Below are 14,213 nucleotides of genomic sequence, written 5' to 3' on the forward strand. Positions count from 1 at the left end.
GTTGTTGCTAAGGTATTGTTTTTAGGGCTTGTGAAAACCATCTCCAAAATCTCCTGGTTTTCTTGATGATTCTGGGCTGCAAAAAGAGCATCAGCCTCTGATCATTTGATAACTGGTTTTCTTCTTTACAAAACCTAAGTGTTTGCATTTATCCCTTATTTTAGAAATTAATTCCAAGAAAGGGGAAGGTCTGGTGATAGTTTTTTTTCTCCTGCTAGGTAAGATCTGAATAGGAGACTAAAGTCAACTCTAAAATACTCCTATTGCCATACTGGTTACAGGTGGGTCTTTGCCTAATTGGTATGCTGCCTAATGCCCTAGGATAAATGCAGTCATTTGCAGAGAAGTACTATCACCAGGATACCTTCTTCCTCTTGAGGGAACCAGTGTAGAGTCTACTGAGAAAAGTATTTTTATGTCTTAAGGTACCAGAACACCTTTTTTTTTTGGCATGTGGTAAACTTGCACAGAGAGAGAATTTTGCCCACTGATTTATCTCTGTTATCTTTTAGTGTCCCTGGCTGATCAGGCTGCAGTAGTTGATGATTACTGCCTCTTGGTTTCTGCACAAGGCAGATTTGCTGGCAGCAGTGGCAGAACGAGATGGATGTCTCTTACAGGTCATTCTGTGACAGTCACTGGACAGACTTATGTCTAGTTTTGATAGTCTGAGCAGTAATACTCTGGGCTGTAAAATGGAGAAGCTGAGTTGCAGGCACCTGTGGAATCCTGCCAGTCTTGCAGCCTTCACCAGGATACAGAGGATGGGGATAGAGGAAGTCAAAAAGGTGCAGCTTGGTCTGCTGGTACTTGCTTGCTTGTTAAACACACCTGGATTATTCAGTCATTTGCTAGGCTGTGTAATGCTTTGGAGGAGAGTGAAATAATAAACTTGAAATCTTGGTTTGTTTTGGTGTGGTGTATTTGACAATACTTAAGACAGATAGTTTTCAGCCAGATGTGTCTAGCTGATAAGAGAAACTGCAGCTTCATTGGGAACCCGTGGGGTCCTAAAACTGGTTTAAGATGAGATTGTGTGTTAGGATGTCAGTAGCTCACTACTTACTTCATTCTTGTTCCTTACATAGCTTGGTCCTAGTGTGTGCAAGAGTGATGTCATAGAGGCAGCTGTCAAGCTGTGTAGGATTTGTTAATTCAGACAAAAAATGCTCTTGAGTGCCTTGAATGTTAATGTCAGAAATTACTGCAGAGCACCGCTGAAAGTGGTGAACCAGGGTCCATGCTTAATGATTTGCAGAGACAAACTGCTGTAAGAGAGTTCTCAGCCAGCCAAAAATATCTTTTCTCTCATGTTTATCTTGATTGCATCCCAAAGGGATATTTCTTCATCTCTTTTATGAAGAATTATCTCTAAATTTATGTGCATTTTTTGCTTCTCATGAAGGACTGAGATTTCCTAGATTTGTGTTTGACTGAGCAATTTTGTTCTGAAACCTTCTTGTGTACTTTTAGTCTCCATATTTAAAAACTTATCTGCTGTATCTCTCAATACTTCATATCCTTCTGCATTCCAGTTTCCTTCCCTCTGTGAACCCACCCCAAGAAGTTTCTGATAACTGAAAGACCACTTGATTTGAATGTCTTGTCTTGAACTCCTAAAAGACCATGAATATTTCTTCTTTTCAAGCCAAGAGCTGTTTTCAATAGCCAAACACATTTGTTGTGCATCATTTTCCTGAGCTACTCCAGTGCCTGTCATTTCACTTTGTGTTTCTTCATTAGGTGAGAGCTAGTCCTGCCACTGCTGGAGCTGGAGAGGCTGTAAGCTCACTAGGACCACTGCAGAGCTGATTAGCTCCACAGGGGTTGCTACACTTCTGAAACCTTTGTGGGCTCTGAAGTTTGGCGGCTATTTGAGTCCCTGTAGAGCTCAGAGGTTCTTAGGGGCTGAAACGAGCATAATTGCAAAGTTGGAGCATTCACTGTGAAGGGCCTCACCAAATAATTGGCTGTCCCAATTAAGCAGGTGTTCTTCCCACTGAATAATGTTCAGGAAGGTAAACGATTGCCTACCCTGTGAGGTGTCCCAATTAACCGCCTTAAAATCAGCTGTGTCGTGTGGGGTATCTCTGTTCAATGGGCGAAACAGTTGCATGCATCTCGATGAGGGATGGTGTTTTAATGACATTCCTAGCAGGAGCCTAGTGTGGTGCAGGAGAAGAGGGCTGAAAGGATCTGCATCGGTGTAGGGGAGCAGTATGGATCAGAAAGTTGCAAAGCTGATGGGTGCTAGCGATGAATTTCTCTCCCTCTGTGCGTACTGTTGGAAATCTCTGCTGAATTAGTGTGTTTAATCTGGGCAGTTTGTACTCTGAAAGCTTTTTTCTGTGTATGGGGGATATTCTGCCCAGACTTCTTGTTGGTTTTTTTGTTTTTTTAAGGCAAGAAGAACTGTTACTTGCTATGTTTGTATTGCACAGAATGGAGCCAAGAAAAGCAGCTTGCTTCTTTGGCTTTTATCATAGAATCATAGAATGGTTTAAGTTGGAAGGGACCTCAAAAATCATCCAGTTCCAACCCCCTGCCATAAGCAGGGATACCTCCCACTGGAACAGGTCACTCAAGGCCTCATCCAACCTGGCCTGGAACACCTCCAGGAAGGGAGCATCCTCAACCTCCCTGGACAACTTGTTCCAGTGTCTCACCACCCTGACTGTAAAGAACTCTTTTCTAACATCTAGTTTGAATCTCCCCTCTTCCAGTTTAAACCCATTACTCCTTGTTCTGTCATGACAAGACCTTGTCAATAGTCCCTCCCCAGCCTTTCTGTAGGTCCCCTTCAGATACTGGAAGGCCACTTTAAGGTCTCCTTGAAGCCTTCTGTTCTCCAGGCTGAAGAGCCCCAACTCATGTAGCCTGTCCTCATAGCAGAGGTGATCCAGCCCTCTGAGCATCTTCGTGGCCCTTCTCTGGACTTGTTCAATGTCCTTCTTATGCTGGGGGCTCCAGAACTGCACACAGGACTCCAGGTGGGGGTCTGATGGGAGCAAAGGGGGATAATCCCCTCCCTTGCCTTACTGCCTACACTTCTCTTGCTGCAGCCCAGCACACAGTTGCTGTCTGGGCTGCACTCACACTGCAGGCTCATATTGAGCTTTTCATCATCCCAGACCCCCAGGTCCTTTTCCTCAGAGCTGCTCTCAGCCATTCCCCACCCAGCCTGGATCTGTGCTTGGGGTTGCGCTGACCCAGGTGCAGGACCTTACACATGGCCTTGTTGAACGTCATGAGGTTGGCCTGGGCACACCTCTCCAGCCTGTCCCATGCCCCTCTGCCTGAATCCCTGCCCTCTAGCAAGTCGACTGTGCCACACAGTTTGGTGTCACCTGCACTCTTGCAAAGGATGCACTGATTCCTCTGTCCATATCACTGACAAAGATGTTAAACACTACTGGTGCCAGCACTGACCCTTTAGGGATGCCACTTGGCACTGGTCTCCAGGTAGACATTGTGCCCTTGATCACCACTCTCTGCCTGCCACCATCCAGCCAATTCCTTATCCAGCAGTGCTCCACCCATCCAGTCTGTGTCTCTCCAGTTTGGTGCCCAGGATGTCATGTGGGACAGAGCCAAAAGCCTTACTCAGGTCCAGGTAGATGATGTCAGTTGCCCTTCCCTTGTCCACTGTTGCTGTGACTTTGTTATAAAAAGGCACTAAATTTGCCAGGCATGATTTGCCCTTGGTAAAGCCATTGCTGGTTACCACCAATCACCTCTGCTTTGTTTTCCACCTGCCTTAGCAGAGCCTTCAGGAGGATTTGCTCCATGATCTTGCAAGGCACAGAGGTGAGACCGATGGCTGTGAAAAACCTTTCAATTTGGAACTATTCAAATACCTGAAGTTCCAGCTGTATAATGCAGAGTGACTTTGGCCAGAAGGCAAATTGTGTCCTGGGCTACAGCCAGAGGAGTCTGGGCAGCAGGGCAAGAGACAAGATTCTTCCCCTTGACTCTGCTCTGCTGAGACCTCACCTCCAATCTTGCCTCCAGTTCTGGTGTCCTCAGCATAAGAAGCATGCAGAGCTGGTGGAGTGAGTCCAGAGTAGGCCACAGGGCTGGAGTGCCTCTGCTATGAGGATAGGCTAAGGGAGCTGGTATTGTTTAGCTTGGGGAAGACACCTGGTGGACCTTAGGGCTGCCTTCCAATAGCTGAAAAGATCCTCCAGAAAAGCTGCAGAGGGATTTTTCCTGAGGGTGTCTAGAGACAGGACAAGGGGGAATGGAATGGTTTGAAGCTGAGGGAGAGCAGGATTAGACTGGATCTAAGGAAGCAATTCTAAAGTGTGAGAGTGCTGAGACTCTGGAATAGGCTGCCCAGAGAGGTTGTGGCTGCCTCCTGCCTGGGGGTGTTGAAGGCCAGGTTGGATGAGGCCTTGAACAGCTGAGTGTAGTTGAGAGGTGTCCCTGCCCATCGTGGGGAGGTTGGAGTAGATGACCTTTGAGGCCCCTTCCAACTTAAGCCATTCTGTGACTACTTGTGTTGATCAGCTGTATTTCTGGCACAGATACAGCCATGCATTAAAACAAACACATTGTAGACATGGAATTTCCTGACTTTTCCAAATAAATCTTTGCCAAGAATCACTTCATTTGCAATTTTTTCTTAATGTGTTGCACATTTGTTGTTCTTTAAAGGATTCGTGGCCAGGCCTCTTTGCATGTGGGCATCATGCAGTGCTATGGTGTGGATGTCTGATGAGCTGAGTTAGTTTAGAGGTTGCAGATTCTTCTTAATCTAGACAGTTTAGATTGAGCCAGGTTAGGGAGCACAGATGCACACAAGCAGGTGTACTGGCAGATGTCATGAGGTTATGAGAAGCAATTTAGGACAGTAGTCTTCTTGCCTGCCCCAGCTGCAACAAGAAAATAGGGCAAACCCTGTGGACACTCTTGTCTGATCTGTTTATATTGTATGTTAGTTCTGTTTAGTTATACATTCTGTTAACACACAAAAATAAATCTGTTTTCTACCCCCAGCTAGTCTCCTGCCATAAAAAAATGGTTTGCTTTGCTTCACCTCAGACTTAAGAGCAACTAGATAACTTCCCTCCCCCACTACCTGCTAAGCAATGTTTAAACATGTGGCAATGCTTGCTAACGGGTTTTAAACTTGCTTCCTCTATGTTCACATTTTTAATGGAGTGTTTTTCCTCATTAGTTGCAAACTGTGCTCATACACATGTTGGCATAGCCACCTGTCTCTGAATTTCTCTGGAAAGAAAGGGCAAGAACTGGTCTGCTTTCATATCTGTTTCTCTGCCTTGCCTGTAACTTGCTGTGTCTACTATAAGTCCACACCCCTCGTTTTTCAGTTCCCTCCATCCCCAGTGTTCTGACCTTCACTAAAGAAGCTGTTGTACTTTACTGACAGTCTGCAGTCTCTCTTCGCTGTTCTCTGAGTTCTGACATTGTCAAAATCCATTGGTTGTTCTCAACTTCTTCACTGGACTCATGGAAAGAATAAAGCACATGGAAGTATGACCTGTCCTAGTGCTGTGGGTTTGTCTGAAGTTTTCTTCAGTATTTTAAGTAACTTGATTCTGTTGTGATTGACATGTGTGTCCCTTGTCCTGTAGAACAGAACCCCACAGACACTGTCTCTGCAGAACAGAGGGCCTTTGGTTTTGCTGAGAGATATAGGCAATATTACAGCTGTAGATTTAAATGATTTAAACTTCCCTTTTTTTGTTGTTTTTCTGGTTTTAGGTTCATGTATTGGACAGACTGGGGAGAAGTGCCAAAGATAGAACGTGCTGGGATGGATGGTTCAAGCCGCTCCGTTATAGTTAACACGGACATATATTGGCCAAATGGACTGACGTTGGATTATGAGGAACAGAAACTTTACTGGGCAGATGCTAAACTGAACTTCATCCACAAGTCAAATCTGGATGGAAGTCATAGGTAAGAAGATTTATTTGGTGTATGTAATCTGCTCCTTTTCTTAGATGTTGCTTAAGATGTTTTGAGACTTGTGACTGGGAGTTGGCATGTTACCACTCACAAACTGTTCAGCAAACTACTGCAATGGGAATCTTACATTCATCCCCACTGTGAAGTTGAATATGTGCTCTGCTTTTGGATATCCTGTGCTTCCCAATAAATCTTTTCTCAGAACCAGTCCTATAAAGAAATCCTGGACTCCTGTCCATAACTATGTAAGAGTACATAGCAAAACTGTCTCTTTTCAACAGGTCTTCTGTGCTCCGTGGCTGTTATGTTGTGGTGGGTTAGGAAATGTCCCCTGCCACTGCTGAAATTTACCAGACTAGCTCAGTTGGCTTGGATGAAGCTATATTTACAGGAAAGCAAAATTTACAAGCATATAATGTATTTACACATACTTATAACTATATACAAATCAAAAGTCATACAGAAATGCAAATTCCCTCCTGGACAAAGAAGCTGCCCAGAAGGAGCTGAAAGCTGCCCTCTCTTTCTCTCTCTACTTTTCCAGGCAGGCAAACAAAAACAACCAGCAAAGCTTAGGTTATTTGTTAATGGAGAGATTAGAGCACAGTGAAGGAGAATTGAATAGAAGCAACATCACAGAACAGAATGGGAGAAGTTGTTAACATTTTGTCTGTTTATTTTTTTTAACAAACCAATGAATAATATAGACTTCATCATTATTTTCTTTTCACAACCAATGATCTGTTTTCTCTCATTAAAATATTCCAATTAGCCTCAAACCATCACAGGTGTTCAGCAAGGAAAGAATCTGGAAAAAAATGGATCATACGAGTGCTTCAGTTTCATCAGTCTGGAGGGTGGGAAATGAGTGGAAAACAGTTTACAGTGAGCTGTGTTGAAATTACTGTTTTCCTGTAACAGCTTTATAGCAATGATGTAATTCTTTTTCATCCAGTCATGGCTACTTTATGAAGGATATGAGTGGTACTTTGTGTAGATGGGTCTATCACTAACTCAGCTGGAGGCCCTCTTCATTCAACAAGATAGCTTTGGCAAGTACTGTTTGCACATACAGTTACTTGTGCCCAAAGTATCCTATAGAAACGTAGCATCTTTTGAGATTATTCTTTGCAAGTTTTTGTGATGCTTCAGCTGGTTTACCTGAGAATGAAATCTCTTCTGTTCTTCATTCTGACTTCCTGGAGACCTGTCTCCTTTCACCACAAATGTTATTTTAGCATAAAGAAATTGATCATATTGATGAGACAGGTGTTTTGTGTGGACTTGTGAGTAGGAACATAGCACTCATGAAATGTTTGAGTAGTAACTCAGACATATCCACTGTCTTCCTGGGATATTTGTTTTGAACTGCAGTTTCTAGTAACACTGCTTTGAAAGCTTAGGTAGTTTTGTTCTTAAATTCTCCCTGTTTGTTCTTAAGAAGTAACAAGAGTTGGATATAAATATTATAACTAGCTTTGTTTATTCAAAACATGGAGATAATGGATATTTATATTTCAGTTGGGCCAGCCCCCAGGCACAAATCCAGGATGGGTGCAGAGTGGGATGAGAGCAGCTCTGAAGAAAGAGACTTAGGGATATTGGTTGATGAGAAGCTCTCCATGAGCCAGCAGTGCCCTCATGCAGATCAGAAGGCTGTGCTGGGCTGCATCCAGAGGGGTGTGGGCAGCAGGGCAAGAGAGGGGATTCTGCCCCTTGACTTTGCTCTGCTGAGACACTGTCAGCTAGACCTCATCCAGCCTGGCTTTGAACACCCCTAGGGAGGAGGCAGCCACAGCCTCCGTGGGCAGCCTATTCCAGGGTCTCACCACCCTCATACTGAAGAACTTCTTCTGAACTTCAGCAAAGCCTTTGACACTGTCTGCCACAAGAAGCTCCTGGTCAAGCTGGCAGCTCATGGCTTGGACAGATTCACTCTGTGCTGGATCAAGAACTGGATGGATGGCAGAGCCCAGAGAGTGGTGGTGAATGGTGCCACATCCAGTTGGCAGCTGTCACTAGTAGTGCTCCCCAAGGATCAGTGCTGGGCCCAGTCCTGTTCAATATCTTTATTGATGATCTGGACGAGGGGATTGAGTCCAGCATCAGTAAGTTTGCAGATGACACCAAGCTAGGAGCAGGTGTTGATCTGTTGGAGGGTAGGAGAGCCCTGTGGAGGGACCTGGACAGGCTGGATGGGTGGGCAGAGGCCAATGGGATGAGATTTAACAAGGCCAAGTGCAGGATTCCACACTTTGGCCACAATAACTGCAACCAGCACTACAGGCTGTGGACAGAGTGGCTGGAAAGCAGCCAGGAGGAAAGGGACCTGGGGGTACTGATAGACAGCAGACTAAAGATGAGCCAGCAGTGTGCCCAGGTGGCCAAGAAGAGTTAATGGCATCCTGGCCTGGATCAGGAACAGTGTGGCCAGTAGGACAAGGGAGGTTATTCTGCCCCTGTACTCAGCACTGGTCAGGCCACCCCTTGGGTGCTGCATCCAGTTCTGGGCTCCTCAATTCAAGAGAGATGTTGAGGTGCTGGAACGTGTCCAGAGAAGGGCAACAAAGCTGGTGAGGGGCCTGGAACACAAACCCTATGAGGAGAGGCTGAGGGAGCTGGGGTTGTTTAGCCTGAAGAAGAGGAGGCTCGGGGTGACCTCATTGCTGTCTACAACTACCTGAAGGGACATTGTAGCCAGGTGGGGGGTGGCCTCTTCTGCCAGGCAACCAGCAACAGAACAAGGGGGGACAGTCTCAAGTTGTGCCAGGGGAGGTCTAGGCTGGATGTTAGGAGGAAGTTGTTGGCAGAGAGAGTGATTGGCATTGGAATGGGCTGCCCAGGGAGGTGGTGGAGTCACTGTCCCTGGAGGTGTTCAAGAAAAGCCTGGATGAGGCACTTAGTGCCATGGTCTAGTTGACTGGCTAGAGCTGGGTGCTAGGTTGGACTGGCTGATCTTGGAGGTCTCTTCCAACCTCATTGATTCTATGATTGTAAGATCCACTCCAAACTTACTCTCTTTCAACTTCAAACCACTCCCCATTCTTTGCCGTTCTTGCCTTCCTGGAGCTGTGTTGCAAAACAGTGTTGCAGTTTTGGTGCTTTGTTTTTGTTTTCCTGATGTTTATTCCCTGGTCTACCTTCAGCTAACCTCGAAGTGATGCCTTGTAGAGATGAGGCTGTGAAGGTGCTGATCTTTCTTGATACAAGTGGCTGATCTATGTTGTCTGAATGCAGGGAGCTGCATCTAACAGCTGTCTCATGACATAGAAGTTAAGTCACCTGGGTCCCAGCAGTTACCTCATTCATTCCAGAACAAATTCTCTGTCATTGGTGAAACCTGTAATAAAGACCTGTATAGACAAGAAATTTAGATTTTTAGATCTGCTAATTCTTTATTACATATTCATAAAAGCAAACCAAAAAACCCAGTCTAATCCTTTAAAGTTGTTTGGTTTAATTTCTAAACATACTGAAATGTATCAGAAATATTTCGTGTCAGGAGGCTAAACGTTACCATTTGAAGGGGAGAAAGGGAAATCATCTTTAGAGAGGAAAGCACATATGACTTCCCTTAAGCACTCAGGAGCAAACAGCACTTCTAACAGCACCTGTTTTTCCCTAGGCATGTGAGAAAGTTCTTAAGCTTCAGAAAATAGTCAACATCTGTGTCCAGCTTGCTTTTTTTTAATTCTTTGCAATTTACATCATCATGAAGGGGGAAAAAATGAAAGAACTGCAGAAGTTCTACAGTGGGATTTTATGTGTTGGTTTTTTTTTTCCTCTGCTGTAACCTCATAGCCTCTGCCTGTCCTAAGAAAAAAGATATTCTGAGTCTGAAGTGGTTCTTTCTTGTTAAATACTGTCAGTTATTCAGTAAATTCACTTTTAGCAATATATCTTGCAGCTGTAATTCTGGGTTTTGGCTCTTGATTATTTTATCCATCTTTTTCAATAACTGATTTTCTAATACTAAAAAATAAAATAAGTTCTAATGCTGCAAACAAAGAAAACAAACAAGCAAACAAAACCCCCAAAATGAGCCTTGAGATCTTCCTCTGAAGTGGAAAAGAAAACCAAACCAACCAGCCATCCAAACCCAAATTCGACTAAACCTTCATCTCTTTCTCCTAGTCGTTGCCCACCCCAAAAAAGTTAAGAAAGCAACCCAAAACACTCCTTCCCCCCCAAAAAAAAAGGTAATGAAGTTTTTCTGTGAAGAGTGGAACTACCATCATGTGGCTTTAGAGGGATTTCCATTTCTGCCTCTGCTCCAGCAGCACTTCCTCTGGCTTTTCTCTCTGTGCCTCTGTGCACACGTGCCATGTGCATGCACACACCTCCTTTTTTCCTTCCTTGTTCTTGCCATCCCATGGCTCCTTAGATTCCTTCACCCAATATGATCTCTTCCTGCTGTCTGTGTTCCTTGGTGCATGGTTTCTGGGTCTGACAGCTCAACAAAGTGTTCCTAGGCAGCTTATTTCAGCTGGGTTGAATACTGGGGTTTCGAGTTGCTTGCATCCTCAAGACCATCCATTTGTTAAGGCAAAGTTGCAAAAAGCAAAAATAATAATATCTTTGTGAACTCTGCTTTCCTGAATTGGCCAAGATTTACAAGAAGTGTTGGGTTGTGGAGTTGAAGGAGATAGATACTGTACAGACACAGCTAAAATGATCAAATAGATTTGCTTCCCTATGCAAAGGTGACATTGTGTGATTAGCCAGCTGCTCCCATCTTTTAGAATCCCCTTTGAGCAGGGCCACCTTTAGAGTAGAGTAATTTTCCTTAAGAGTTAAGAATGGGGGAAGGCAAGATCATTATCTTTGGATAATAATGCATAATCCAACTTAAAACAGATGTTTTGGCATATTTAGAAACTGCTGGTTTTCATAGAATCACTTCATATTAGAGGTTGGAAGGGATCTCGAGACATCATCTAATCTAGCTCCCCTGCCATAGCAGGATCACCCAGGGCAGGTCACACAGGATCACATCCAGGAAGGTTTTGAGTATCTCCAGAGAAGGAGACTCCATGACCTCTCTGGGCAGCCTGCTCCGGGACTGTGCCACCCTCACAGTGGTTTTTCCCTTCTGTTCCCATGGCACCTCCTCTGCTTCAGCTTGCCCCCATTGCCCCTTGTCCTGTCACTGGACAACCCTGAGCAGAGCCTGGCTCTGCCTTCCCGATATTTCTCTGCACATCTTTATCCACATGAATGAGGGCAGCCCTCAAGCTCCTCTGCTCCAGGCTAATGAGCTCCAGCTCCCTCAGCCTATCCGCAACAGGGAGATGTTCCACTGCCTTCAGCACCTTCATGGATTGTTGTAGGTATTTTCACCATTTTCTAAGTGCTCTTTCATATTTCAAAAGTAAGTTTGTTTTTCTTATTATCTAAATTTGTCCTGATTAAAACAGGGCTGTTCTATATTGAATCATAGAATCAACCAGGTTGGAAGAGACCTCCAAGATCATCCAGTCCAACCTAGCACCCAGCCCTAGCCAATCAACTAGACCATGGCACCAAGTGCCTCATCCAGGCTTTTCTTGAACACCTCCAGGGATGGTGCCTCCACCACCTCCCTGGGCAGCCCATTCCAATGCCAATCACTCTCTCTGGGAAGAACTTCCTCCTAACATCCAGCTTGTACTTTCCCTGGCACGACTTGAGACTCTGTCCCCTTGTTCTGTTGCTGCTTGCCTGGGAGAAGAGGCCAACCCCCACCTGGTTACAGTAACCCTTCAGGTAGTTGTAGACAGCAATGAGGTCACCCCTGAGCCTCCAAGTGTTAGTAGTTTCTCTGGTGCTTTACCTGCTTCAGTATGTTTGGGAGAATGTGTTTCTGCAATCTGGAGCTTATTGAAGGAATGAAAAATGCAACTGAGTTATTGAAAGACAGGCATACTTGGGGTGGTGGAGTTACCATCCCTGGAGGCGTTCAGGAAGCTGTAGGTGAGGTGCTTCAGGGCATGGGTTAGTGGTCATGGTAGCTGGGTTATGATTGGACTTAATGATCTTAAAGGTCTTTTTCCAGCCTTGATGATTCTATAATTTGTACAAATATGGTGTTCTGAATCTGAATCATTGTGGCAACCTTCAGCAAGGGAAGCAGCAGGGTAAGATTTGACCTGTCTCAAATCTTTCGGCGCTGCCTAACACAAGGTGGGAAAGAGTCTATAGCAGATAAATGTGGTTGTAAAGCTTCCCACAAAGCAGGATGACACAAGTTTTAATTGCTTTGGGGGAAGTGAGAAGCATTTAGCAGGAACTAACATCTTCATATCAAGAAGGAATTTCAGGCAGTTCAAAAAAAGCGCTTTTGTGATTTGGATGGCGAGAGAGAATACAATGTAAATAGGAAAATATTTTAATTAGTGTCACTGGCAGTATGAAAGTGCTGAGATTCAGAACTTGGTGTTCTAAAATTCAGAGTGAATGAAAGGGGAATGTTCTTGTCATGTTTCTAATTCTGCAAGAAATCCCTAACTCCTTTTGTATTTCTATTCCTGCAAGGCTGACTATCACATCTCTACACCTGGCGCTACACAGGAATTAAAATTTAAACATTTGTATGTCAGAAGAGGACATTGATATGCGTAGATGCTTTGCTTCTTACTTGCATGAGTACAGCAAGCAGGTGGGAGGAACATGCAGGGGAAGAGACAAAGGAGGCTTTGCTTGTTAATTGCTTCTTTAATTATTTTCTTTGTCACCTCTTTGGACAGGACCAGGATAAGCTCTCTTTGGAGGTGCTGAACCTCCACATCAAAACTAGTAAGCAGCATGACAGCACTGGCAGTAGCACACAGTAAATATGTGGCAGAGTCATAAATTCCTGAGGAAACATCTCCAGGAGATTTTGCAAGGATGATATATCGTCGTTACCTGCTAGCCCTGGGATTTATTAGCCCTAGCTACTGCTGTGAAGGGCTTGTTAGAATCCAGAGGAAGAGCACAGAAGTTGATGACTAATGCCCTTGGTTTGCCAGTGAGAGAAAGGACTGAAGAGAATTTTCATGTCAGAATGCAATAATTAAACACTGAAATTGGTGCACAGAAGAGATGGTTTTGTTTTCTGCAGTGCTCACCCTGCTCTTATCAGAGTGAACAGTTGCTTTTTGTGGGACTAATTAAACAAAACTGAATTGCAGACAGCTCTCCTGTGAGTAGAGTACCCGAGATAGGTTGGCCTGCTAAGGCAGCTCTTGAATTAATTTTCTCTTCCTTTACCCTGCAGCAGCAGTTCTAATTAATAAGTTAACACATTATTGGCTGAAGGGAAATGCACTTACAAGGTCCCTCAGGAAGTGTTTGTGCTAATGAGATGGGTTTTGAGGGTAAGAAAACATACATTCAGCAACTGTCAGAAAGCTGGGAAGAGCTTGCAAGGAGGTGAATGTCTTAAGTTTGCACCCAAGCATTGATTTTTCCCAGTTTCTGTTTTCAAGCATCAGCTCGTGTCTGTCTGCCAGATGATTAGTTGCAGGTTTGATGAAACACTAAAAATACCATCCCTCTGCATCTGGCAGGGTTGCTGTTTTCATTCTGTGCATGTAATGCAAGCAGCAAATGACACTATGTGGAAGGGATAAAATACTGTGCTCTCTGTATAGCTTTCTGTGTGTTTCTGTGAGGTAAAAATGCTAAATACCCTCCAGCAGTGAAGAGGAACTAGGCTATGGTGAAAAGCCTCAGCGACACATTACACACCAGTGCAGAAGATGATTTCTGCTCTAATTAAAACTGCTAGAGAAGTCTGCCTAAGCAGAATTAATTAGCTTATTTGGACGCAGAGCTAAGGTGAATTTCTTGGTTCTTCCCCAAGGTGCTTCTGAAATAAAATGGTGGAAAGGTGGAGCTTCAAAGCTCTGTGATGGGCTGTGTGTGAAGGACATGCTCTGTGTGTATAACCAGGCACCAGGGCACAGCTTACTGCATGTTGGTAGCCTTTAAATAGAAATCTGTAGCACGGAGCCATTAGCCCAAGTGGCTCAGTGGAGCAGCTCATCAATACTGCTTCCAGGACCTGAGACAGCAAATGCAGCTTTAGTGCAGGATCCCAGCCCTGCTGACAGTGAAGGAAGAGCAGTGTGGGTTAGGAAGCACACAGACCTCTTTGTGTCACCCTAACCCCCCTCCTGTCTCCCTGCTGGCTTCCCAACCTTCTTCCCTCTTTCCAGGGGCACTGCCTGTCAGGAAGGTGCTTGCCTGAAAAATGACCCACAGAGTGGCTTTATTTCTCAGCCTTGGTTTTAGTCCTGATTGACTTGATCATACTT

General features: G+C 44.6%; 1 protein-coding gene across 3 annotated transcripts in view; it reads left to right on the forward strand.

Moving 5' to 3' along the window:
* The window catches only part of LRP6 (LDL receptor related protein 6), a 143,060-nt gene that overhangs the window by 48,068 nt on the left and 80,779 nt on the right, over nucleotides 1–14,213 (forward strand). For all 3 annotated transcript variants that reach the window (XM_064142295.1, XM_064142297.1, XM_064142296.1), the window contains exon 3: nucleotides 5,728–5,925. In XM_064142295.1, the coding sequence (XP_063998365.1) occupies nucleotides 5,728–5,925 (198 nt within the window). The remainder of the gene's footprint in view (nucleotides 1–5,727; nucleotides 5,926–14,213) is intronic.

Source organism: Pogoniulus pusillus, chromosome 4 (assembly GCF_015220805.1).
Source record: "Pogoniulus pusillus isolate bPogPus1 chromosome 4, bPogPus1.pri, whole genome shotgun sequence".
Taxonomy (NCBI): Eukaryota; Metazoa; Chordata; class Aves; order Piciformes; family Lybiidae; genus Pogoniulus; species Pogoniulus pusillus.